At 39.6% G+C, this 26,589-nt stretch overlaps 2 protein-coding genes across 3 annotated transcripts in view; one reads left to right on the forward strand and one right to left on the reverse strand.

The window, feature by feature from the left end:
• Positions 1-13,337, reverse strand: part of NMNAT1 (nicotinamide nucleotide adenylyltransferase 1) — a 30,560-nt gene extending 17,223 nt beyond the window's left edge. Inside the window, exons 1-2 of one of the 2 annotated variants that reach the window (XM_068985642.1) lie at positions 13,282-13,337; positions 12,473-12,601 (exon numbers count right to left, since the gene is read on the reverse strand). The gene's annotated coding sequence lies outside the window, so the exon portion shown is untranslated. Of the gene's footprint in view, positions 1-12,472; positions 12,602-13,070; positions 13,239-13,281 lie in introns of those variants that run through there. The other variant, XM_068985643.1, reaches the window with a different exon arrangement.
• Positions 12,951-23,458, forward strand: LZIC (leucine zipper and CTNNBIP1 domain containing). The gene is given in 9 exon segments (XM_068985644.1): positions 12,951-13,464; positions 14,075-14,233; positions 17,476-17,584; positions 19,097-19,232; positions 19,803-19,901; positions 21,198-21,293; positions 21,591-21,672; positions 22,163-22,201; positions 22,204-23,458. Coding segments are annotated over 7 exon segments (597 nt in total). The 5' UTR covers positions 12,951-13,464; positions 14,075-14,233; positions 17,476-17,483; the 3' UTR covers positions 22,248-23,458.
• The last annotated feature ends 3,131 nt before the right edge of the window (positions 23,459-26,589 follow it).

Here is a 26,589-nt window from a genome sequence, read left to right on the forward strand (position 1 = left end):
ACTTTCTTAAATTTATGTCTGAATTTTGCAATAAGGAGTTCATGATCTGAGCCACAGTCAGCTCCTGGTCTTGTTTTTGTTGACTGTATAGAGCTTCTCCATCTTTGGCTGCAAAGAATACAACAAATCTGATTTTGGTATTGACCATATCGTGATGCCCATGTGTAGAATTGTCTCTTGTGTTGTTGGAAGAGGGTATTTGCTATGACCAGTGCATTCTCTTGGGAAAACTCTTTTAGCCTTTGCCCTGCTTCATTTTGTACTCCAAGGCTAAACTTGCCTATTACTCCAGGTATCTCGTGACTCTCAGAACTGGTTTAAACTGTAGCTTTACTGCTTACTCCAGAATTCTTGCCTGGAGAATTCCATGGGCAAAGGAGCCTGGTGGGCTACAGTTCATAGGGTCCCAAAGAGTCAGACACAACTGATCAATTAACACTTACACTTTTACTTTACCGCTTACTATATTAGGTGTTTGTCCTGAGATAAGACATTTAATTTTTCTGAGCCTCAGTTTCTTCATTTATAAGATAGGAAACCACAATCTCATCTCATAGGATTGTGTGCATTTTAAAAAATACATATTTACTTATTTGGCTGTGTTGGGTCTTAGTTGGGGCAGATGAGATCTTTGTTGAGGTGCTTGGACCCTCTAATTGAGGCTCGAGTCAGTAGTTGTGGTGCCTCAGCATGTGGGATCTTGGTTCACAGACCAGGGATCGAACCTGTGTTCCCTGCATTGCAAGGCAGATTCTTAACCACTGGACTACCAGGGAAGTCTGAACTGTATGCATATTAAGAGAAAAAGTAAATTTAAAATGTGACATATTTCTCTACTAATTATGAACAGTAATAACTCTTATTATTGCTTGTGGGTTGTCTTTTGGCATTAATTTACAGCCATGGTAAATAAATCAAGGTTCTCAAGATTCCTTAGAGACCAGTGTCACAGTGCCTGCTACATAGTATGTGCGTGATCAGTCATGTCCAACTGTTTGCAACCCCATGTACTGGGGCCCACCAGGTTCCTCTGCCTGTGGGATTTCTTAGGCAAGAACACTGGAGCACATTGCCATTTCCTTCTCCAGGGGATTTTTCTGACCCACAGATCTAACCCTCATCTCCTGCACTGGCAAAAGGACTCTTTACCACGGTGCCACCTGGGAAGCCCATCTGCTACATAGTAGGAACTCGATAAATGCTAACTATTGTCCTTGGTGTAGTATCATTAGACAATTTTGTTCTAATGGGATGGATCTCAATTCATCTTTGCTCTGTTTAAAATTTGATTTCTGTGGTTTGACGTAACATTACCATGAAACAGAACCTGAATTTGGTTTCTTAAAGCCATTCAAATCACTGAAACAGTAATGTACAATGTAATTCACTGTGTCCCATGCAGCCAAGTGACAGTGTTCCTGTTTGCCATCACCATTCTGACCCTCCAGTTCTATGTCCTGCTAAGGTAAGTTCTTTCTCCAGCCACCTCCGCACCTGGCAGCTCAGCATGCACATCTTACCTGTGGGGTTGGTTTGGGCGCCCGCTGCCATTCCTGTTATGTGCTTAAATGCAGCCTGCCCCATTGTTTTGCCCCTCTTATCAATGGCAGTCACCTGCTCCACCTCTTTGAAAAGTCAAAACTCTCAGTCCAGTGAGGAGAGTTGGGATTTGGGCAGACAGAGTTTAACTTTAAACCAGCATTATACAGGTTAAAAGTTATACTTCCAGTAATAAGAAGTCCTTAAACGGGAAACAATGAGGGTGCGAATATTTCACTTTATGGACTCCCAAGAGACCAGGGCCAACAGCCTAGCATTAGCTGATGTCTCCAAGGCTGAGGGCAACACAGGCACACTCAACTAGATTATGACTTGACCTGTTATTTCTGATTCTATGTCAGAAATCCATCTTGGCCAAAAAAGTCAGTTAATACCTTTTTCAATGGTCAAATGAAACAAATACAATTTTATACATTTAAAATAAATTGCAGTCCTAAAAACATGAAAATTCTAATAAAAATCTGAAAACTGAGATTCCACTTAAGTGATGGGGAAGGGTTGGAAACTACCTTGTAATTTACCTAAATTACCCCTTGTAATTTGCCTAATTCAAATTTGCCAGCTTCTACTAGGAGAAGTTTGTGTACTTCTATTATAAGATGCAGGGTATATTTCCTCACTCTAGAGGCCAGAATTTCCACAAAATGTTTTTTCACCAACGTTATCAAATTAACATGAATTTTTAAATGGTAGGATTTCCCTGGTGGTGCAATAGTTAAGAATCTGCCTGCCAATACAGGGGACACAGGTTTGATCCCTGGTCTGGGAAGATTCCACATGCCATGGGGCAACTAGGCCTGTGCACCACAACTACCGAGTCTACGCGCTGCAAATGCTGAAGCCTGTGTGCCTAGAGCCCGTGCTCCATAAGAGAAACCACTGCGAGGAGAAGCCCCTGCTCACAACTAAAGAAAGCCCGAGAGCAGCAGTGAAGACCCAGCACAGTCAAAAATAAAAAAGAGTTCTTTAAATTAAAGTAGGAAAAAAAAATGGTGAACACTGTCCACAAATTAAGAATATTAATAACTCTTAGCATTAAGAATATTCATAACTCAATATTGTCATTAATGCTAGCACTAATTTGCAGTCATGGTAAAGAACAAAGGTTCTTAAGAGAAGGGAGTTGCCTGGAGCCAAATGAACCTCATGCCACAATTAGAATTCAAGGGTCAGCGCCATCTGGTTTTATGTTAACAGTGTGGATTTCTTCTAGTAATCAATTAGTGTATGACCTGGTATATTGATTTGTAGGCCCAGATCTTCTCGATACTGCAGTCAACCTCTCCTTACCAACCTGGTTAGCAATATCATCTTTACTTTCTTCACAGTTGGTAAGTGTGGAGTCATTCTTAATAAGTGTAGTCATATACTTATTGTCTATTTGCCAGATGCTGCTACAACAAAAATGGATAAGACAGGACTTGCTCTGCAAGAGCTCACAGACTGAAACCTGAGAAAAAACTCACATTTAAAATTCACGTGAAGGGGGAGAGGGGTTCAGGATGTGGGGGACACCTGCATCCATGGCTGATTCATGTCGATGCGTGGCAAAAACCACCACAATATTGTAAAGTAATTACCTTCCAATTAAAATAAATTAACTCATTTTTTTTAATGAAATAAAATTCAGATGAAGGAAAATTTTAAAATGCTCCTTAGTGTCTCTTTGAGTTGTCCTACTATTTGAATATGAAACCAATTTAATATTGGGTTGGCCAAAAAGTTTATTCAGGCTTTCTAAACAAACTTTTCAGCCAACTCAATATAAACATTTTGATATTATAAAATTCTTTATAGTTATAACGTAAAAATATCAGATTTACCCACTCATTCAATAATTAGATACTGAGAGGATAACATGGGTAGAAACACAGGGACCTCGACTACTTCAAGTCAAAAAGTGATACAGAAGAGTTGGACTCTGAAATGTGTAGAAGTTTTAGGAATATTGTGGCTAATATATTTTAGTTATATTTTCTTTTGTATGAACTTCTAATAGTGATGTGCAATTTAAATAAAGACATTTTCTAAATTTTTATAAAATGAAAACAGTTATTGGGGTGCCATAAGGCAGGGTTCTAGAAAGAGTCTCTACTAAACCCCAACTCCACAAGAGGCAGTGTGTCCAATGGACAAGAGCACCAGCTATGGAGACTGAGGGAGGCCAGTTCAAACCCCCACATCCCAAACAGAAGAATCTGTTAATACTTCACCTCCCAGAGCTTCCCAGCCTTATCTAAGGGAATTCCCTGGAGGGAGAGCAATTAGGACTCCATGCTCTCACTGTCAAGGCCCACACACCTGGAACTAAAATCCCACAAGATGCTTGGTGCAGCCAAAAGAAAAAAAGGAGATCAAAAACCTGCTTTGCAGTTTTGCTGTAAGATTTAAATGAGATAATGGGGTTATTATTTTAAAAAAGAACTGTCACAGTTACTATCACCAGCATTGCCAATAGTAAGAACACGACCTCTATTGAGGAAAACCTTAGCCTGGCCAAGTTTTGAGCACTTTTGTTCCACAATAGATACACAAAGAAACACCATGATTTAGCTTTACATTCAAGAATATATTTCTGAATGAAATAACACCATTTATAGCAACATGCATGGACCTAGAGATTATTATACTAAGTGAAGTTAGAAGTGAAAGTCGCTTAGTTGTGTCTGTTTGTGACCCCATGGACTATAGAGTCCATGAAATTCTCTGGGCCAGAATATTGGAGTAGGTAGCCTTTCCCTTTTCTAGGGGATCTTCCCAACCCAGCGATCAAACTCAGGTCTCCCACATTGCAGGGGGATTCTTTACCAGCTGTGCCACAGGGAAGCCACAAGTGAAGTCAGAAAGAGAAAGATAACACCACATAGTATCACTTGTAGTCACTCTAAACTATGCCACAAATGAACGTATCTCTGAAACATATCTCCGAAATAGACTCACAGACACAGAGAATAGACTGTGGTTGCCAAGGCAGAGGTGGGGTGGGGGAGGGAAGGATTGGGAGTTTGGGATTAGCTGAGACAAGATATTACACACTGGATGGATCAACAACAAGGTCCTAAGGTACAGCCCAGAGAGCTATATTCAATATCCTGTGAAACACCATAATGGAAAAGCATATAAAAAAGAATGTGTACAACTGAATCACTTGGCTGCACAGCAGAAATTAACACATTATAAATTAACTATATTTTAATAAAATCTTTAAAAAAAAGAATATTTCTGAGGCAATTCAACCCAGTAAACTGATGCTGTTCTGCCATCTTTTTAGGTTTTACCGTGCTGCTTATTCGGATGGAACCGGTCCCACAGGCACTAAAGAGGATGTTTTCTGTATTTGGTGTGGGATCCTTCATCGAGGGAGTCTGCACCATAGTGTTAACATTTTTGGCAACCGACTGTGTACGTTTTTAAATACTGAATTTCTAAAGGGTCATCTTAATCTGAAAGCTTGGCTGTATACAATGCACCTTTAATCTTCAACATTTATTTTCTACCTCAAACTAAAAAAATAGAGATGGAGGCTTCCCTGGTGGTCCAGTGGTTAAGAATCCGCCTTGCAATGCAGGGGACACCTGTGCAATCCCTGGTCTGGGAAGATCCCACATGCTGCAGAGCAACTAATTCCATGAGCTGCAACCACTGAGCCCATGCTCTGCAACTACTGAAGCCTGTGTGCCTAGAGCCCGTGTTCTGCAACAAGAGAAGCCACTGCAACGAGCAGCTCGGGTACCACAATGAAGAATAGCCCCTACCTGCCACAACTAAAGAAAACCTAAGGGCAGCAATTAGACCCACCACAGCCAAAAAATTTTAAAAATAAACCTTTTGAAAGAATAAAGATGGAGAGACAGACCTCCTAATTAGACACATGTCACAGTTAGAACATTTCACCAGGGAAGTTTAAAAACTCCATGAGAGATTTTTCTTTTTGGAGGGTGAATTCCACTTTACCAGAACTATACATACAAAAAAAGTTAAGACATTAATCAACAGTGGAACTGGGTTGGCACATTAAGCAGCAAGCCTTCCATCTCTTGCTAAATTGGTGCCTTTTAAAAAATCCTTTCAGCAAAAACATTTAAAATATGTGTTGCAATTATAAGACAAGTAATTCCTCACAGTGCTCTTTTCTTCCCCAATACAGGCAAAAACCACTCCTGAACTGTACTACTTGTCTGTGCTGCTCTCAGTGAGCAGCTTGGTTTCTACAGGTAATCACAAACTTCCAGAGTAACCTATCCCTGTCAAAGGTGTGCCAGTCCTTCAAGGAAAGTAAATGCTCAGCTAGAATTGTTATAGGTTGGCCAAAAAGTTTGCTCAGGTTTTCCCACAAGTGGAAACTTATGGTCAACCCGCTACGTTACAAGGGGAAGCCCTAGTTCCTTTTAAAGCAGGTGCTCCAAGAAGAACATAAAAGTGGAGAGCGATTTCCCTGGTGGTCCAGTGGTTAAGACTCCGTACTTCCATTGCAGGGAGCACAGGTTCAATTCCTGGTCAAGGACTAAGATCCTGCAGGCAGCATGGCCGAAAAAAAAGGAGAGGCTTAGAACGGGATATAAAAAGCCATCCTTCCCTGGGATGTCCCTGGTGGTCCGGTGGTTAAGACTCCATGCTCCCATTGCAGTGGGCACAGGTTCAATTCCTGGTCAAGGACTAAGATTCCGAAGGCAGAATGGCCCAAAAAAATGGAGAGGGTTAGAATGGAATATAAAAGCAATCCTTCTCTGGCAGTCCAGCGGTTAACCCTTTGCCTTCCAAAGCAGGGGCTGTGGGTTTGATCCCTGGTCAGGAAGCTAATATTCTATATGCCTTGGGGTCAAAAACCAAAACATAAAATGGAAGCAATGTTGTAACAAATTCAATAAAGACTTTAAAAATGGTCTACATTAGAAACAATAAAAAGTCATCCTTCTCACATTATTTCTGCTCCATTTAATTAGATCCCATTTTTTATCCTACAGTGCTTTTCTCAAGCCTGGGACTGACTTGGCTGGCCAGTGTGATCCGTCCAAGGCCAGACACTAAACCAACAGTCTGAAGCTAGCATTTGAGCCCTGCTGGTCCCCGGCCTTAGACAGGTATCTTTAGCAGGCTGAATCTTTTCCAGGAGCCTTGTCACCTAACAGCTGCAAGCAAGCACATATGACCATCTTCACCCTGCTACTCCTAGATGAAGTGGTCAGCAGAACATCAGAGCCATGACAACAGGAAGCACATCAAGACCAGTCATTAGCAAGAAAGCTGTCAGGTGACAGTTTTATGAGCACTGATGATGGATAAAGATGAACAGTTCAACCAAAATCACTGGGATGACATCACAACCAAATTCAGCCTCAATAAGGATCTCCTATTAGATATTCTTAAGAACATCACTTGGACTTCCTGAACCTCCTTTATTCTGTTTCAGAAAGCTAGTGGCATCTACTGGATGACTGTGATAAAAATAAGTACAGAGAAGGAAAAATAAAAATAAAAATCTTAGTAATGAACAAGGGGTCTAATTTCAAAAGAACACAGTGATCCAGACTGTATATTTGAATAAGGTCAATCTATGGCTTCTTTAAAGGTGCAGTGGGAACTTTTAGAGTAAAAATCATCATGAACTCCTCCACCTGGGTGACACCAATTTCTTGCATCATGACAGTAAACTGCTCTCTAGAGAAAACAGACAACTGACCTGCCATGCTACCCTGTATTCTGGCTTGTTCTGTATGTATTCATAGATTCTAAGGGGTTTGAAGAAGGAGCTAGCCACTCATAGATGCTCTAAAGTCTTTGGGATGGGGAGAAAATGCTGTTTCTTGAGGAAAAAGAAGAGTATTTCTTGGCAGAAGAAATCAGTTCATTTAAAAATATATGTATTTATGTATTTATTTATTTGGCTGCACCAGGTCTTAGCTGTGGGATTTTTTTCTTTAGTTGCAGCATTTGAGATCTTTAGTTGAGGCGTGTGGGATCTAAGTTCTTGTTCCTTCTGGGACTTCACTGGGAGTATGGAATCTTAGCCACTGGACTGCCCAGGAAGTCCCAGAAGGAACAAGTTTAATACATACATCTCCAACCACATTGATGACAGACACAGACCTTCACAAATGGGAATGACTGCTTTCCATCTGCTTCTCTGTTCAGGTGGTAACTGCTGCAGGAGGTACCACCTCAACACACTATCCATTCTCCACACCAACACTTACTGAGCACCTTCCACGTTCCAAACATTGCACTAAAACTTAGGAATTAGAAACTCGAGTAACTCGTATGTTGACAGTGAAATCCCCTTAAGTAATTCTCTTACTATGATTAACAGAAACTATTTAAAAATAACATGGGCTTCCCTGGTGACTCAGATGGTAAAGAATCTGCCTGCAATAAGGAGACCCAGGTTCAGTCCCTGGGTCAGGAAGATCCCCTGGAGGAGGGAATGGCTACTTACACCAGTATTCTTGCCTGGGAAATCCCATAGACAGAGGAGCCTGGCGGGATACAGTCCATGGGATCCCAAAGAGTCGGACACGACTGAGCAACTAACACTTTCACTTTTAACAGCCTTTTTACATTCTTTAGATCTTATTAACATGTTAAATAAATGTCAAATGTCAATTTACCTCAAGATTTTTATCAGAAGTTTCTTTTTTTTTCTGAACTATCTTGCCCCCGGGCTTCCCTGATAGCTCAGTTGGTAAAGAATCCACCTGCAATGTGGGAGACCTAGGTTCTATCCCTGGGTTAGGAAGATCCCCTGGGGAAGGGAACCCACTCCCAGTCCATGGGGTCGCAAAGAGTTGGACACAACCGAGCGACTTTCACTTTCACTTTTCCAACCCCCAAATCTGATCTACTTGAAGATCTGAGCTGATGACAACTCCAGCCCTTCCAGTTGCTAAAGTCAAGTACCTCAAATCATCCTAAATCTCCTCATACCCCATTAGGAAATCTCAAGGGCTCCATCGTCAAAGTACATTCAGAATCCAGCCATTTTTCTCTAGCTGAAAAAATTTAACTGACTCTTTCTAAATACAAGAGGCTGCTCCTTAAGACCAAGGCTGCTTAATACTTTTGTGTCTTAAAATTATGCAACATTCTGAACATAACTCCAGAAAATGAAATTCTATTTCTTAACTGATAAGCATTAAAGCAGCATTTTAATCCACAACCTACAAAACTGAGTCTTCACTTGCTTTTCTCTTTAGTTCCTTTTATTATTATTATTATATTTTAAAATCTATCTACATGAACAGTGAAAGTGTTACTCGCTCAGTTGTGTCCGACTCTTTGCGACCCCATGGACTATAGCCTGTCAGGCTTCTCTGTTGGTGGAATTCTCCAGGCAAGAATACTGGGGTGGGTTTCTCTTCCATTCTCCAGGGGACGGATCTTCCTGACCCAGAGATTGAACCTACATCTCCTGCATTGCAGGCAGATTCTTTAGGGCTTCCCTGACAGCTCAGACAGTAAAAGAATCTGCATGTATATACATTTTTTAATTGGAGTATAATGGCTTTACAATGTTGTGTTAGTTTCTGCTGTACAACAAAGTGAATCAGCTACACGTATACATATTCTGCTTCCTCTTGAGCCTGCCTCCCACCTCCAGCAACCCACCCTTCTAGGTCGCCACAGAGACCTCGGCTAAGCTCCCTGTGCTCTACAGCTGCTTTTTGCGGGGCTCTATTTTACACATGGTGGTGTATATAGGTCAGCACGATTCTCACAACTCATCCCACCCGCCCCTTCCTCACCCCACATTCAATGTCTGCTCTCTGCGTCTGCATCTCTATTCCGGCCCTCTAAATAGGTTCATCTATACCATTTTTCTAGATTACGTATCTATGCATTAATATATGATATTTGTTTTTCTCTTTTTGACTTACTTCATTCTGTATGACAGACTCCAAGTCCATCCACAGCTCTACAAAAGACCGAATTCATTCCTTTTTGAATTTTCATTTGCTTTTATGGTTTTATCATTTCCTCCGAAACCAAATCTCGTTTTACCAGACTTAAATTCATTAAACAACATTTATTTGATGTTACTCATATCTTATGAAATATAAATTATGCTCTTTCTGATACAGGTGAAAATTACACAGTTTTAAAACTGCCTTTTTTTTAGCCCCCTCATACTTTGAACAGCCACTAGCAGCAGTACTCTCTCACAGACTGGCAACACTTTCTGATATTAACCATATTCGTTTGGAGTGGAAAACTTCTGAGCAACATTGTGGGGGATGCTTTATTTTAGTAGTTCTTCATCTGGGACCTGGGCTTCTCAGGTGGCACACTGGTAAAGAATCCATCTGCCAATGTAGGGGACGCAGAAGACACTGATTCGATCCCTGGGTCAGGAAGATCCCCTATTGGAGGAAATGGGGAGTATTCTTGTCTGGAGAATGCTATGGACAGAGGAGCCTGGTGGGCCACAGACCATGGGGTCACAGAGTCAGACATGTACATCGCACATGTGGGACCTGGGATCCAGGGGTATAATGTCTCTAAAGCAAAATGTTGGGTATGTGCACCTAGAAGCAACTTTCTGGGAGAATGTTAGAGAAAGTTTCAGAAAATAAAACATTAAGCATCACACTCATTAAATTTACTATAAGAAAAAAAATTTGATGTTTGATACCTACTACACTCCATTTAAAATTTAAAGAAATTGAAATTTAAAGTTAGTCTTTCCACTACTTTTTTCACAGCTGTTAAAACCCTGACAGTGAAAACTTTCTAGATACTAATTGAATTGAATGGAACACTGAATTTCTAAATGCTCAGCTAATCTGAAACCTTGGCTATATTTAATATACCATTAGTCTTTATATTCTACTTACTGTAAAAATAAAGATATGTAAAAATGGGATTCCTAATTACATATGTTATAGTTAAAACATTTCATGGGGGAAAACGTCAAATAATTCCATGAAGAATTCTCTTTCTTTTTCTACTTTCCTATAATTTTTAAAAGTTAATATGGAACTACTGGGGACTTTCCTGGTTGTCCAGTGGTTAAGAATCCACTTGCCAAAGCAGGGGACACGGGTTTGATCTCTGCTCTGGGAAGATTCCACATTCCTCAAGGCAGCTGTGTACCACAGCTACTGAAGTCAATTGCCCAAAAACCCATGCTCTGCAGCAAAAGAAGTCACTGCAATGAGAAGCCTGCACATTACAATGAAGAGTAGCCCGTGCTAGCCACACTAGCTACACATGCAGCAATGCAGACCCAGTGCAGACAAATATATCTATATATTTATCTCCAATTATGGTTATGTAATGATGGTGATAAATATATCAGTAACATCCATTGAATTCTTCCTGTGTACCAAGCAAGATACTAAGCAGAGACATCACTTTGATGGCAAAGGTCCATATAGTCAAAGCTGTGATTTTTTCAGTAGTCCTGTATGGATGTGAGCATTGGACCATAAAGAAGTCTGAGCACCGTAAAAATGACACTTTCAAACTGGTGTTGGAGAAGATTCTTGAGAGTCCCTTGGACAACAAGGAGATCAAATCAGTCAATCCTAAAGGAAATCAACCCTGAATATTCATTGGAAGGACTGATGCTGAAGCTGAAGCACCAATACTTTGGCCTCCTGATGTGAAGAGCTGATTCATTGGAAAATACCCTGATGCTGGGAAATATTGAGGGCAAGAGGAGAAGGGGGCAACAGAGGATGAGATGGTTGGATGGCATCACTGCCTCTATGGACATGAGTCTGAACAAACTCAGGGAGATAGGGATGAACAGAGAAGCTGCAGTTCAAGCGATCGCAATGAGTCGGACTGAGTTAGTGACTAAACAACAACAACAATGATGTGATACTTATAACATTACAATGAAGTAGGTACTATTATTATCCCCTCCTTTTTGTGGCGGGGGAAGGCATGTGGGATCTTAGTTCCCTGACCAGGGATCAAACACATGCCCCCTGCAGTACAAGTGTAGTCTTAACCACTGGACCACCAGGAAAGTCCCCTGTCATCTCTTTTTTAGCAGATGAGGAAACTGAAGCTGAAAGAGGCTGATCAACTTGCTCAAGATCTCAGTTTGTGTAACAACCTTGACTCTCAAAGTTCATGCTCTTAACCACTACACAGACTTACAATGGTACATTACCTACTGGCAGACATTTAAAAGAGGCCCATGTGTTCAGAGTGCCTTTGGCTCATGGTACTTCTTGTTAGCCACTTAAGTTTCATCTGACCCTGCATTTTCCTTACCTAGCTGGAGAGCTCTCTGGACTCTCATCCCAAGTCCAAGTTGAAGTGTCCTAAACTCCTCCAGCTGCCAGATAGTATTTATCTGGTTTTCCAGTTATGACTCCTAGTTCTGAGGTTACATTCCCTAATGCTCTCTCCTGTGATGACCTATTTAACGTTCATTCCTTTTTCCAATTTCTTCTCCTCTCTTCCCAACCTCCCTCCAGGCTTGGATTCTATTTTTGTTTGAGAAGTGGATCCTAAACCAATTTATCTTGCCTATGCACTAGAAATACTTTTTCATTACCCACTAACTCTAAACAAGAACCCAAAGTACGTAAGAAAACTCTCAACACAGAGCCTCTGAATCAGATTAAGTCACCATGAAAGAGCAGGCAAATATTAATACAATGCACATATGGAGAGGCCTTTCCTTCACTGCTTCTAAAATTACACACACTAAAACCAACACAAATGCCTAAATAGAACATCTTATTATCATCATCAAAATTAGGGTACATACACAGGGAGATGTTTATTCAGCAACATCGTCAAAAGATAAAAGGCGTATATTTCCCAATTTTGTTTTCTGTGGCACTGACCCTAATTATTTGCCACTGGGAAATCCATATTATTCCCAAACGTTGACACTTCCCCCCATATTCACATATCAAAAATTAGAGCTAATTTTATGAATATAACACTTACTTACTTTTACAACGGAAGTTCTGTGAATCCAAAGCGTTTTGCAAAGTAGGCTATTGGAACCATTCCAACTTGTGTGTCAACAGTCTTTCCTAAGTTGAACTTGGAACAGTGGTTTCACATACAAACTGTAACCCTGAAAAGACAACTTACTGTGATAAGCAAGAAATTCTATGATCGGACAGATAATTCATTTTGGTGGAGTTCTATGTAATCTTGGAAGTTTATCCTGAGTGACAGAAACAATTGTTTTTAAAGACAAAACCGGAGAAACAATTTATCCGTAAACCTTGATGTTGTCCTGTGGACTAATAACTTCAAGGATATGGGCTGCGAACATCTGAAGACGGTTTTCACTTAATTTCTGAGTAACTTTTAAGAATGGTGCCAACAGCTAATAGTCTTCTCAAAAAGAGTGAGTATCAAACCGCTACCAGGAAGGTGGATCTAGTCTTTTATAGATTTGGAAAGAAGGAGTTCAGAAAAAAGAGAAGCGCCCAAGCTTCCACCTCGCTTCCACCAAGCCCAAGAAGCTTCTAGGAAAGAATTTTGTTTTTTTTTTTCAGAGTTAAGTCACCTGTTCCAAAGGCCAAAGGGAAATTTACCGAGGGTTTTGGTTCCACGGAGAGAAGCTGAAAAAATGAAGGGGCAAGACTCCTTGTCACAAAGTTGAATGTGATCTCGCTTCAGGGACAGTTGTATTTGACCCTCAAAGAGCCTAACATCTTGGACTCGTCTATGCTGGCGGCTTTAAAAAGGAATCCTGGGCTGCCTCGGCCAGAGACAGATTCTCAACGGCTCGGTGTGGGGACTTACCACGGCTTCACCACGGCCTCACCACGTTTTCAGGGCAGAGCGGCCCGAATCCTCCAGGAGACGCTCCGCACCCCGAACGCCAATGAGGGTAACACCCGCGGCCGCACCCGCATTGGCTCCGGGAAACCGGAAGTGCGTGCGTCTGAGTGAAGTGCTTCTCCGGCAAGCTTCCGCCGAGCTCAGGTAGGCGGGGCCCCTGGCTCCTAACTCTGGAAGCTTCGGGTAGGCGGAGGTGGAGAGGGGACCTCGAGGGCCTGGGGGAGGTAGTTTGATTTCTGGTCTGGGACGAGCGGAAGAGTTTTGGGGACAGCGGATTCCCGGCGACCTCTGGTGGCAGCCGGGCCTAGTCGAGCCCGCCGCCGCAGGGCCCAAATGTGGGAGCTTCAAGTTCCCCGGTGGAAGTGGGATTTGGGGCTGTGACCGGAGCTGCTCCCTTACCGCGTCCGAATGCTTGAGGTCCGCTGCTCATTTCCAGGCAGGAAAACTTGTGCGCTCCACCTTTACTGTTTCCGTGCTTCTGGGTTGGACAGCTTCCCTCAAGGCAGGTCCGGGTGCGGGGTTCTCCTTTGTCACCCCTCTTGACTTCAAACCTAAGAACGACTGCCGGAGACACAGTCGAGAGAAAATGGGTTTCTCCCCCCTTCTCCAACCCCCTACCGCCCATTTGAAGTCTTCCTCGAAAGAGAGGTTTTGTTATATTCTCTGGCTGCCTAAGTGGAATTTTCGGGACTGCTTTAGGCCACGTTTATATATAGTAAATAAAACCACTCGTTAATCGTTTCCTTTTTCCCAGATAACTCCACCCCTAGGTGGTTTGAACTTTGAGCCTGTTTAGTCCTGATGAGAAGTTTCGCTTTCCTCAAGTTTAAGACACTTGGAACTTCAAGAATTGGAGGTTTATGCCAATTGAGACCGGTCAGCACTGAGCAGAGTTAAGAGTACTAAGAGACAGGTGAGCGTGAGTGAGTAACTTCGTCTCCAGATTAATTTTTGAGAGTATTTTGCAGTTTTGGTAAAAGGTGCACCACCTTTATTGAATACTAGGTGGTGCCCGCGAGTTAATCTTTCTGAGCTAAATCTCAAATAATGTAGCATCAGGGTAGGGTTTTTAAAGAGTTTCTATCTTCCTTGAAATTGTTTTAAAATACCCTTACCTGGAGAAGGAAATGGCAATCCACTCCAGTACTATTGCCTGGAAAATCCCATGGACAAAGGAGCCTGGCAGGCTACAGTCCATGGGGTCGCAAAGAGTCGGACACGACTGAGCGACTTCACTTTCCTTTCACATACCTCCTTTAAATACGTTGTGCCTTTATACACTTCATTCAGTTATTGACTATCTAGTTTGTATTAAGTGCTGAAGACTCTAAGAAAGGATTCACACTCAATTTTCTGCTCGCAGTTTACAGTCTGGAGAGGAAGACAGACAAACCACAGGCTATAATGAAATCACATATAATTCGTCAGATATAGTGCTTAATAGAGACTAAGATGTAGAATGCAGTGGATAAAGCAGTCAATTCTCATTATTCGTTTACTTTTATTCGTTTGTTTATCCAGTACTTTCTGTCTGCCCAGCATTGTGCTAGTTGGTGGTGTGTAAAGAAAATGTAAAACCCTTATTCTCAAATAAGTCACAATCTAGTGACTGGGAGGGAACCAAGGAAGGCAGTATGGAGAAGGCGAAATTTGACCTTGAAGAATGAATGATTTGGCCTTGATAAGTAGAAAAAAAAAATACAGGCCTGAAAGAGAAAGATGAAAGTGCATGATATGCTTTGAAACAGCGAGTAGTCCAGTGTGGTTAGACTGTAGGAAATTAAGCCTGAAAAGACACTTTATTTTACATTAGGTTTCCCTTGACTTACACTGAAAAATTCAACAGATTTAAAATAAAATTTCAATGTGTATTTCCAGGAGAAATTATACATGAAACATAGTTACAGTAAATTACTTTCTGGCTAACCTATTATACATGAACTAAGCTATAAAAAATTACACTTCTGGCTATAATGTAGTTCATTTATGGTTACATATTCACGATTGTAGATGATTTCAGCCAATTTTTAAAAATACAGTAAAAAAATATAACATGCAGTAGTAAGTCTAGCTTTTCACTGACTGCATCCAGTTTTGAGTATCATATAAGGAATCTCCTTCATTAAAGTTCCACATGTGGAATCACTTGGAAATGATTAAGTGTAGGAAAATTTTAAGTGCTTTCAAAAGTTACCCTGAAAGAAAGAAAGTGAAAGTTGCTCAGTCTTGTCCAACTCTTTTCGACCCCATGGACTATACAGTCCATGGAATTCTCTTGGCCAGAATACTGGAGTGGATAGCTGTTCCCTTCTCCAGTGGATCGATTCTTTACCAGCTGAGCCACCAGGGAAACCAAAAATTTACCCTAGGATTTAAGTTTTGATGAATATACCTAATATTAATGTTTCCTAAAAGGAATGTGACTGTAATTTCTGTAAATGGAAAAACTCAAACACTATAAATGTTAAGGTAAATGCATACAATATCAATACACCAAATCAGGAGCTTTTCTATACCTTAGCAATAATCAGAAATTGTAATAACAGGGACTTCCTTGGTGGTCCAGTGGCTAAGACTCTGCACTCACAATGCAGAGGCCCTGAATTCAATCCCTGGTTAGGGAACTAGATCTCACAGGCTGCAACTAAGATCTCACATGCTGCAACAAAGACCTGGCACAGCCAAATAAATAAATACTAAAAAAAAATAGAGAAACTGTCATAACAAAACCACTATTTCCAATATTAACAAAAAATACAAAATATCTAAGAACAGCCAGTGTTCAAAGCCTTTGTGAGTAATGCTTTTTTTTTTTTTAACTAAAGACCATGAAAGAAAGCCTAGGTAATTGGAGAGATATATTGCTTAATTGAAAGATTCAAATTTCAAGGATTCAGGTTTTATCCATATTAATTTTAATGTAACTTGTCAAAATTTCAGTTGAATTTTGGGAACTAGTTGTCAAACTGATTCTTAAATTTATTTATAAGAGAAAATGTACAAGAATAGCCAAGAATTTGGAGGAAAAAACCCACAATAATAAAAGTAACTCCTTATCAGTCATCTGTATACACAAACTTTAAAGCTGTAATAAATAGCAAAGTAATGCCTTAGGGCCAGAATATTGTCAACGAAACAGAGTCTGTTTCTATTGAATCTCAAAGGTAGCATAAATAAATACCAGTAGAACAGTTTTGGGGCAGTTAGTTATCCATTTGAAAGAAAATTAAAGATCCCTATTTCATAGCACTAACAAAAAAAAAAAAACTGTGGATGCTTAAAGAGCTCAATGTAAAAAAATATCTATAAAAGTCTTAGAATACAAAATAGTATATTTTTTGGAATTCCTGGTGGCTCAGTGCTTAGGACTCAGTGCTTTCACTGCCAGGGCTCAGGTTCAATCCCTGTTTGGAGAACTAAAATCTTGCAAATTCTGTGGCACAGACCCCTCTGCCCCTCCCCCCCCAAACCAAAATAGTATATATGAAAATCTTGTATGGTTAGAGCCTGCTTTCATGGGACACAAAACTAAGAAGACGTAGAGAAGATAGGTTTGGCCATTAAAAATAATAATTTACCATAACAAAAAATACCATAAGTAAAATTTTAAATTAGGAGATAAGAGGTAATATTGGCAACATAAAAACAAAAGACTTTATATCCATATTATATGAATCAGTAAGAGAAAGATAATCCCATAGAAAAATGGGCACATTTCCAGAGAAGAAATTCATATCAAAAGTTGTTCATGCCTACAAGTCATTAGGTAAGTGTACACAAAGGTCAACAAGATAACACTAGGAGAATTCTGAGTCCTGGAGTGTACTTACTAAGAATGAAAAAGGATGTTAAAATGAATCTTGTGGAGCAGAGGCACACCTGATCTGTTTCCTTATGAAGCTGTATTTTCATCTATCAAATTTGTTTAGTAAGATAGATCAATAGTTAAAATTTCTAATTAATTTGTCAAGTCAATTAAGACTGCCAGGCATTTTTGTGGGGGTGTTTATATGAATTTAAACTTTTCTGTTTCTTTGCACAGCTATCTTCCCCACACCTGTAGCTCAGAAAGAGTATAATCTAGTTTAAATTACACTGCTATATTGAATCATTTCAAATAACCAGTACTGCATGTGGGTTTATTGTTCTCCTTAGAGATTAAAATGGCTTCCAGAGGAAAGACAGAGACAAGCAAACTAAAGCAGAATTTAGAAGAACAGTTGGATAGACTAATGCAGCAATTACAAGATCTGGAGGAATGCAGGTAATAGTATAATTGTATACTGCTATGCTGTAAAATGGCATTTTTTTCTACAGTTAGATTATAAGCTCTGTGTGTGCAGTCCTGTGTGTGATTCTGGTTTCCCCTGTAATGTTCTTCACAGTGCTTTGTCTGCTGGACAACTAAACTCAGTATAGGTTTTAGAGTTAAAGAGCAAGTCTTTAGCTTAATTACAAAGTGAGTGTGAACTTGGGCAAAATGCTTAACCACCTTGAGTTTCCATTTCCCCAAGTGTGAAATGGAAATAATAACACCCATCTTGTCTTCAGTATTTAAAGTAGCCCTGCCTTGTATCAAACTGAAAAAGTATTACTTGAACTTTCTGGTGTGTGCTTTCACCATTAACTGCTCAAAGGTCTAAGATTGCTCATTGCCTTTTTAACAACCTTGAAGATTGTTGTAAACATTACAGATGGAGAGACTGACTTAATGCTTGGCCCAAAGCAAATGTTTATTAAATGGCTTGTTTGGAGTCCCCAGATGGCAAGTGCTGCATTGTTTTTGTATTTCAAAGTACATAAAATTTTATCCACCATTAATGTTTTGATGGCTCTGAAGGGGCGGGTGGGCTAGAGAACAGTTGTGCTGGTGGTGGTGATAGTGGATGAGTTTCCTCACCCAGAAAAATCTTCAGCTAGCCTTTTCCCTGATAGGGAATCACAGAGTAGGTAACGAAACTACCTCAGCACCTGTATGGAAATGACGTTCTCTGGCTCTCCGACAGTAGGAGATCAAACCAGTCAATCCTAAAGAAAATCAACCCTGAATATTTACTGGAAGGGCTGATGCTGTGTAGCTGAAGCTCTAATACTTTGGTGACCTGATGGGAAGAGCCGACTCATTGGAAGAGACCCTGATGTTGAGAAAGATTAAGAGTGGGAGAAGAAGGGGGAAGCAGAGGGTGAGATGATTGGATGGTATCACCAACTCAGTAGATATGAGTTTGAGCAAACTCTGGGAGATGGTGAAGGACAGGGAAGCCTGGCATGCTGCAGTCCATGGGGTTGCAAAGAGTTGGGACATGAGTTAGCGACTGAACAATGATGATGATGATAATTATGACTATTTATTAAATACCTATTTTATACCAAGAACTTTTCATATTTAATGCAAGGAAGGTACTATCATCTGCAGCTTATAAATAAACTGAGTCTTGGCTAGTTAAATACCTTATATTTAACTACGGTTATACCTAAGATTATACCATTGATTCAGAGACTGTCTAAAAGGAAGTTATGTAGTTTGTTAAGCATGCCTCACTTTGGTAAAAAACAAACAAACAAGGTTATCAGTGTTGCAGGATAATGCCCACAGTAGTATCTGAACACATCCATTAGATGTATTTTTGATATATTTCCTTTCAGCCTTTTTTCCACCAACATATTTTTTGTATATATATATGTATTTGAAACCTTGGTGTATAAATACTGATTTTTTTTTTTTGTCTTCTCTTGAAACTCTATATTTTTTGGTATTATGTCCATTATACTTCAGAGAGGAACTTGATACAGATGAATATGAAGAAACCAAAAAGGAAACTCTGGAGCAACTAAGTGAATTTAATGATTCACTGAAGAAAATTATGTCTGGAAATATGACTTTGGTCGATGAACTAAGTGGAATGCAACTGGTAAGCATAATTTATTTACATTGATGACACAATTTGTTGTGGTTTTTTTTCTCAGTAAATATATTTAAAATATTAATAGAAAATATACCCTGTTGAGGGCTGAACTTCTGGAGGAATGTCTGCTAAGTCACTTCAGTCGTGTCCGACTCTGTGCGACCCCAGAGACGGCAGCCCACCAGGCTCCCCCGTCCCTGGGATTCTCCAGGCAAGAACAATGGAGTGGGTTGCCATTTCCTTCTCCAATGCATAAAAGTGAAAAGTGAAAGTGAAGTCGCTCAGTCGTATCCGACTCCCAGCGACCCCATGGACTGCAGCCTACCAGGCTCCTCTGTCCATGGGATTCTCCAGGCAAGAGTGCTACTGATGGATAAAACAGCATTTGCTTCCAGATCTTCATCTAGTTGTTTGTTTTACTCCAGTGACTTGCATGGAAATAGCAAATGGAAATTAAAGTTGTAACAGTATTTGATGAACAAAGAAGACCTATTAAAAATTGAAGACCCATCAATCAAATATTGTAATATTTGATTTGTTGAACTGTTTGTTTTTTTAACCTTCTTGTATTTCTAGGCTATTCAGGCAGCTATCAGCCAGGCCTTTAAAACCCCAGAGGTCATCAGATTATTTGCAAAGAAACAACCAGGTCAGCTTCGGACAAGGTTAGCAGAGGTAAAGTTTCTTTTAGTTGATCTAAACACTTTGTGTATTTCTTTTCTCAGCCCAAGAATTTGCTCAGTGTGATGTTCTGAAGTTTAAAACTTGGTCAGTTGAAAATGTACAACAGCAAGAGTGAACCCTAATGTAAAGTATAGACTGTGGGTGATTATGATGTGTCAGTGTTTGTTCATCAGTTGGAACAAATATGCACTCTGATAGGGGATGTTTATAACGGGGCGACTGTGCATGAGTGGGGGAGGCAAGGGATGTATGAGGAATCTCTGTACCTTTTGCTCAATTAACTGTGAACCTAAAACTGCTCTAAAAAGTAGTCTTATTTTAAAAAATTGGTCAGTTGATTTTAGAGCTACAACCCACAGTTTCCTGACAAAATTAATCCTTTATTGATAACAAATACAGAGGTTTAAACAGCATATGGCAGTTGAAATTGCTACTGACTGCCTCTACCAAGACGCCACATTTAAAGTTTTACTATTTAGTTCTGGAGCTCTGAATTGAAATCCCATCTAGCATTCATTAGCAGCACCAGTGCTTATGGGTGTGTGGCCTTCCCTATCTAAGAATTTCAAACATCCTTGTAAACCTGATACTTGAAGAAGTCTGTTTATAGACATGAATATAATTAAGATGTTAATAAGTTATATGCAGCCATTGGTAATTTAATAGCCTAGTGATTAAGAGCATGGATTTGAGACAGATCAGCTGAATTTGTACCCCTGCTCTACTATGGACATATGTGATGTTGGCGGAGTTCTCTTCTTCGGTCTCTTTTGCTGTTTCCCCATTTGTAAAAAGGCAGTAATGATATGTCTTCTGGTTGTTATGCGGTTTAAATGGAGTAATATGTGTATGTGCACTATTACTAATGCAGTGTCTATGTACATAGTACCAAGGCATAGTACATGCTCTCCATGTTTCTGGTGGTAGAGGTGATATTTAATCAAAGTTCAGGGGATCTGTAACCGGTTGTCTCTTTCAGGCCTGTAGACCATGCTTCAGTGTAATGAAATGGAGTTCTTAGAGGTAGCTCCTCTTTAAAGGAAGCTGTTGACTTACTAATTCCTTAGTAGAGTTTGTAACTAAGACCATGGTGATGATTAGTACCAAGAAATATTAGAACTGTGTGAGAACATTCCTATCATGTTTACCTTGAATTGTTTTTATAGTTTTTTTATAATATTAATCAGTAAAGGATCTTTTCTTAAAGAAGTAGATCTAAAAAGCTTGATTTTATGCAAAGAATGTTTTTAACTTAAATACCATATGCTTCACATTCATCTGTTATAGATGGATAGAGATCTCATGGTAGGAAAGCTGGAAAGAGACCTGTATACTCAACAGAAAGTGGAGATACTTACAGCTCTCAGGAAACTTGGAGAGAAGGTATCTGTATTTAATTGAATATATTAGGTATAAGGAAAGTGTGGGAAGTGTTTGGTATAGAATCCTTGCCCCCACTGGTTTCTTGGCTTGCGGGATCTTAGTTCCTGGAGCTAGAACCTGTGCCCCGTGCAGTGGAAGCATGGAGTCTTTAACCACTGGACCTCCAGGGAAGTCCCTAGTATATAGCTTCTTGATCTGTAATTTAGTTTGTGGTCCTATGACATTCTTAACAGTGGTTCCTAGAACCACTTGTTAACATCTGAACTCAATCCTTTGGGCTTTGTTTTGTTTGTTTAGCTGACTGCAGATGATGAGAACTTCTTGTCAGCAAATGCAGGTGCTATTCTCAGCCAATTTGAGAAAGTCTCTACAGACCTTGGTGAGTACTCTTGTATTTCTGAAAGCTGGACGTGAATTATTGCTTCAGATTGACAGATGGTGTGGGTGAGATAAAATGATGGTCTTTTCTTGAGTTAGCAATGAAACCAGAATTATTTTCTCTATAAACTTCTTTTAATGGGTTTATTTCCCAATATTTTTTAATTAAAAATAATCAAGTTAGTATAGCCTAATGTTTTAAAAACATTTGTAAGCTAAATGTAAATATAAAAGTAAATTAAGATTTTACATGTTCTATTTCATACCTGAATTAAAGTGTCTGTAACCAATAACTTGCCTGTGTAGCTGAGTTGTTTGTGCAAGGGAAGGAAATTGGGATGGCAGTGGGAAGGTTTAGGGATAATGCACCAATAATAGAAGCTCATTTTATTTCCTGTTTTAGTATCAATGTGATAGGTTTTCCTTTCTTTACCTGAACTGTAAATGCATTTGAAATGACATCTTTGTTTATTATGTGTCTTTCTCCTTAGGCTCTGGAGACAAAGTTCTTGCTCTGGCAAGTTTTGAGGTTGAAAAAACGAAAAAATGATATGGTGTGAAAGCTTGGGAGATTGATCACATTCTTATTGTAAACAGTATTTTTCTTCTGGGGAGTTTGAGTTATGGCAGAGAAGTCAAGAGATTCATGAAATGTATTCATAACCTAAGAAAAGGTGACAGAAAAACGTACTCACTGCTTTTGTTTATGCCCTTCGTCATTGTGCTTTGTGTAGGGATATACACTTCAGTCATTCTGGCCTTGTTGGGATGGAAGGCCTCATGAACCTTGTTCATTATAGTTTGTCTGTTTAAGAGAAAACAGTGTCTCTGCCTGTTTTTATTAAACCTCGCTGTTCTTAAGTGCTGATAGTAAATGAAAAGATGTGAAGTGACAGTTCTTTTCTGCTCATAATTTATCCCCATTTGTTGGAGTAAATAATGTAGCAACATCAATAGACCTCATATATGTTCATAGCATTTTAGAGTTCTATGTGATCTTAGAAATCATTTTCATGTCACATACAAGGAAAATGAGGCTCAGAAAGAGCAAGTGACTTGTTTGTAGTCTTATTAGAGACAGAGCTGGGGATAAGACTTGGGTGTCCTGTCAGTGTAATGTCCATTGAGTTTTATTTGTTTATTTTGTTCTACTTTTAAAAAATAATTAAGACATATTTGTACAAGTCTGTGTTTATGAAAATTCAGTGTCCCAATAAGTTGTCACTGAGGGACTATTCTCCAGCCTGTAAGCTCTCAGTATGAATGGTGCCCATTGTGTCTCTGAGTTTTGAGCTTGGAACAATGGGAGCCCTGTTGCGAGTCTCCTGAGGTGACTTAACCTCCTGTGTTGTTTCACCAGGGAAGCAATTGGAAGTGGCAGCTTGAGGCCCTCCCTGTGTGTGACCTCACCACCCAGAGGGTGGTGACCGTAAACTACTATTTACTCTTCAGTTTTTGGAGAAACACAAAATAAGTTCCAAGGAGTAGCCAGTTTCTCTCCTGAGTGTTTAGTCTCTCTGCACACTCAAATATGTAGATTTTCACATATGTATGTACGTCCGCTTGTTTCCCAGGCTCTGGCCACTTTATATTCTTACATGTTTTTCTCAGTATTCTTTTTCTTTTAAAAATGAAAAACATTCTTAAAATGTTTAAAGCTTCTTATATACTGTAAAATCTAGGTGCTCTGCCAACTGGACAAATTAGGGGAACTCAGCTATATTAATGCCTTATATGGAACTTGTAATGGGTAATTTTTTATGTATTGGTTTATGATGATCCAAAACTCATTAAATTGTGACAAACTAAGGAAAAGCAGATTACCTGCTATTTGTTTAGGGCTTTGCGGTCAGTCATCATTATTTCATTATTCTGTGTGTTCTTTTTAACCGAAGTGAAATTCACATGACATAAAATTCACCATTTTAAAGCGTACAATTGAGTACACTCACAGTGCTGTGTGGTGATCACCATTATCTAGTCCAGAACATTTTCATCACCCCCAAGGGAGCCCCATCCTTACTAAGCAGTCACTCACTCCTCCAGCAATCACTCATCTACTTCCTATCTCTGTGAATTTACCTATTCTGGACATTTGGTATAAATGGTATTACATAGTATGGGACCGTTTGTGTCTGGCCTCTTTCACTGAGCATACTATTTTTGAGGTTAATCCACATTGTCGCATGTATCAGTGCTTCACTCATTTTTAATGGCTGAAAATACTCGCTTGTGTGGGTACCATATTGTGTTTATCTATTTACCTCTTGATGGACATTGTGTTTTTTCTCCACTTTTTGGCTGTTGTGAATAGTGCTGCTGCTAGCTCAGTTGGTAAAGAATTTGCCTGCAGTGCAGGAGACCTGGGTTCGATTCCTAGGTCGGGAAAATCCCCTGGAGAAGGAAATGGCAGCCCACTCCAATATCCTTCCCTGGAGAATCCCATGGACAGAGGAGCCTGGCAGGTTACAGTCTGTGAGGTGGCAACAGTTGGACATGACTTAGCAACTAAACTACCACTACAATGAACGTTAATGCTTAAGTATTTGTTTAAATACCTACTTTCACTTCTTTCGGGTATGTACCTAGGAACAGAATTGCTCTTTGGGGTGTTTGGGGTTTTTTTTTTAATTCATAGCAATATTTTCCCTTCCCTTTCGGTAGTAGTAGGACAAGGAAAATTGGAAGTATTTTATATTTGAAAGGGGCCTAAATGAATCTGGAGTTCTTAAACTTTGGTTTCCCTTAAACTTTCTGTAAGACTAACCTAAGTGAAATATTTTGCCATTAATCACAAGAATGTATTCATTTTGTAAGGAATGACTACTACTCAATTTAAAATTAATCTTCCTTTGATAGTGGCCAGGTTTGCAGTGCCTAGCAAGACACTGTCAGTCAGGGCCGTGTGACCTATGGTAGGTTACTTAATCTTTTTGAGCCTAATTTTTCTCTGCAGTTGAGTGGGAGCTACCCACTATATAGGATTACTGTGCATTGCCCTCTCTTTGTTAATATAGAAAGATGTTTTACATTGGAGCTAATCTACCATTTAAGTTTTTTCAAGAGCCATATGATATATTTTGTTTCACAAATTTGGTATCAGTTTAGAGTAATTTGAAAAGTGAATACTTTGAAAAGTCTGTTTAACTGTAGTTATTAAATGACTTATAAACTATGTTTATATTCATATTTTGCTGTATTTAATCTTCTGGTTTTTTAGACCGCTTGGGAGGTCTCAGACTGCAATAACTAATGCTAGGGTGGCTGTTTGACATCTTTGGGTCAAGCTAATATTTTAATGAAAGAATACCTGCATTTATCAAAAAACTGGGGTTGCCACAGAAGTAAATTCTAGTGATCAAGTGCCCAACCTGGCTGTTTAAGGAAATATAATTTGAAACAATTTCTGTTTCAATGTTTAGCTTTTTTTTAAACCTGGTGAGTGGTTAAGTTAGGTATTCTAGGTGGGTGGTAGAAGAAGGAATCAAGCATTAGAATGAGTTATCCCCAGGAATGAGTTGGAGTTGGAACAGATGGATTTTTAACTTTGGTTGTTAGGCCTCTTATTGAAGACGCTCAGCCAGAGAACGATCATCTTAGGCAAAATGAAAGACTGAGCAAATCCACTGTTAGAAGAGTGTCTTATTACAGGGAATGGTGGATAGTTTGAAAGTATTACAGCAAAAATAAACCTGGACCATTTTGCCTGGAGCTTTTCAACCACTTTCCTGTCCATTTTTTTCTTATTCTAGTCATTACCAAGACCAAAAAACACTCTTTGCTTCTGAAAATGTTTTTCAGGCATTAATATGTAAATTTAAACTGTTAGCATTCCCACAGACCCCCATGAATAAGCTGTAATTGCTTCCAGTCTGTGTAGCCTTGGAATTAAACTGAGGAAACTAGTATTTAGTATTTTCATTAAGTTGGAAAAAGTAGGTTAGAAATACGGTTCTACTAGGTATGGCCTTTTGACACCCTCACTCTCTTTTTGAAAGCCCCTCTCCCTGTTCACACTAACAGCAAAGCGGAGAGACTGAGCTGCTGAAGGGACCTGAAAACAAGGGGTCAGTGGCATTCTCGAGAGTTTGCAGTGGAAAGTCCATGCTGTTCCAGGCAGAGGGACCACTGGAGAGGTTTGAGGCTGTCAGTTTGCAGTTTCCTAATGCTTGGTTGTTTTCCTCTGAGAACATCAGATTCCTTGCAGCCTCAGACAATGGACAACCATTGAAAATAAACAAGTAAAAATATTTTCCATAAAGGAGGTCAAGGAGAGCCACCAGTTTTCTTTTGAATTAAAAAAGAAGAAGATAATGCTAGTAAAAATTCTTATTAAGATTATGCATCAGTCACAGGTCCTCTGCCCCAAATGCTGGTAACTGTGACCGTGAACTTCTGAAGCCTTCCCAGAAGAACTTCTGATTGTGTGTTTCTGTCATAATTTCATTACATGGTTTAAAAGTTTGTAATCTTAACTGTCTGTTTACTCCAAAATGTCTTAATAGTTCAAGTACTGTTTTTTTGGTTACTGCTAAATTGTCATATATACATGGGACTTTTCTTTCCTATAAGAAAGAGTTCACTGATTTTTTTTTTTCCACTTTTGGCTTGTGTGGTAACTAGATTCTTTAGGCCTGGCCTTATTCCCACAGTATTCATAAACTAGGCCAGGTTGAAAACTGAGGCAATGACCTTTGATGATAATCAAAGAGATAAGTAATTTAGGTAAAAGCAGATATTTGGCCTGGATTAGACTATACGTGATTGCCTTAATCCTATGGTTGACCATGTTTTTAGAAAATGTGGTGGGTTTTTTTTTTTTACTTCATCTTTCAAAAAGATTTTTTTTCTGGCTGCCCTACTCAGCATGCAGGCTCTTAGTTCCCCAAACAGGGGTCGAACCCATGCCCCCTGCAGT

Source organism: Capricornis sumatraensis, chromosome 14 (assembly GCF_032405125.1).
Source record: "Capricornis sumatraensis isolate serow.1 chromosome 14, serow.2, whole genome shotgun sequence".
NCBI classification, from domain to species: Eukaryota; Metazoa; Chordata; class Mammalia; order Artiodactyla; family Bovidae; genus Capricornis; species Capricornis sumatraensis.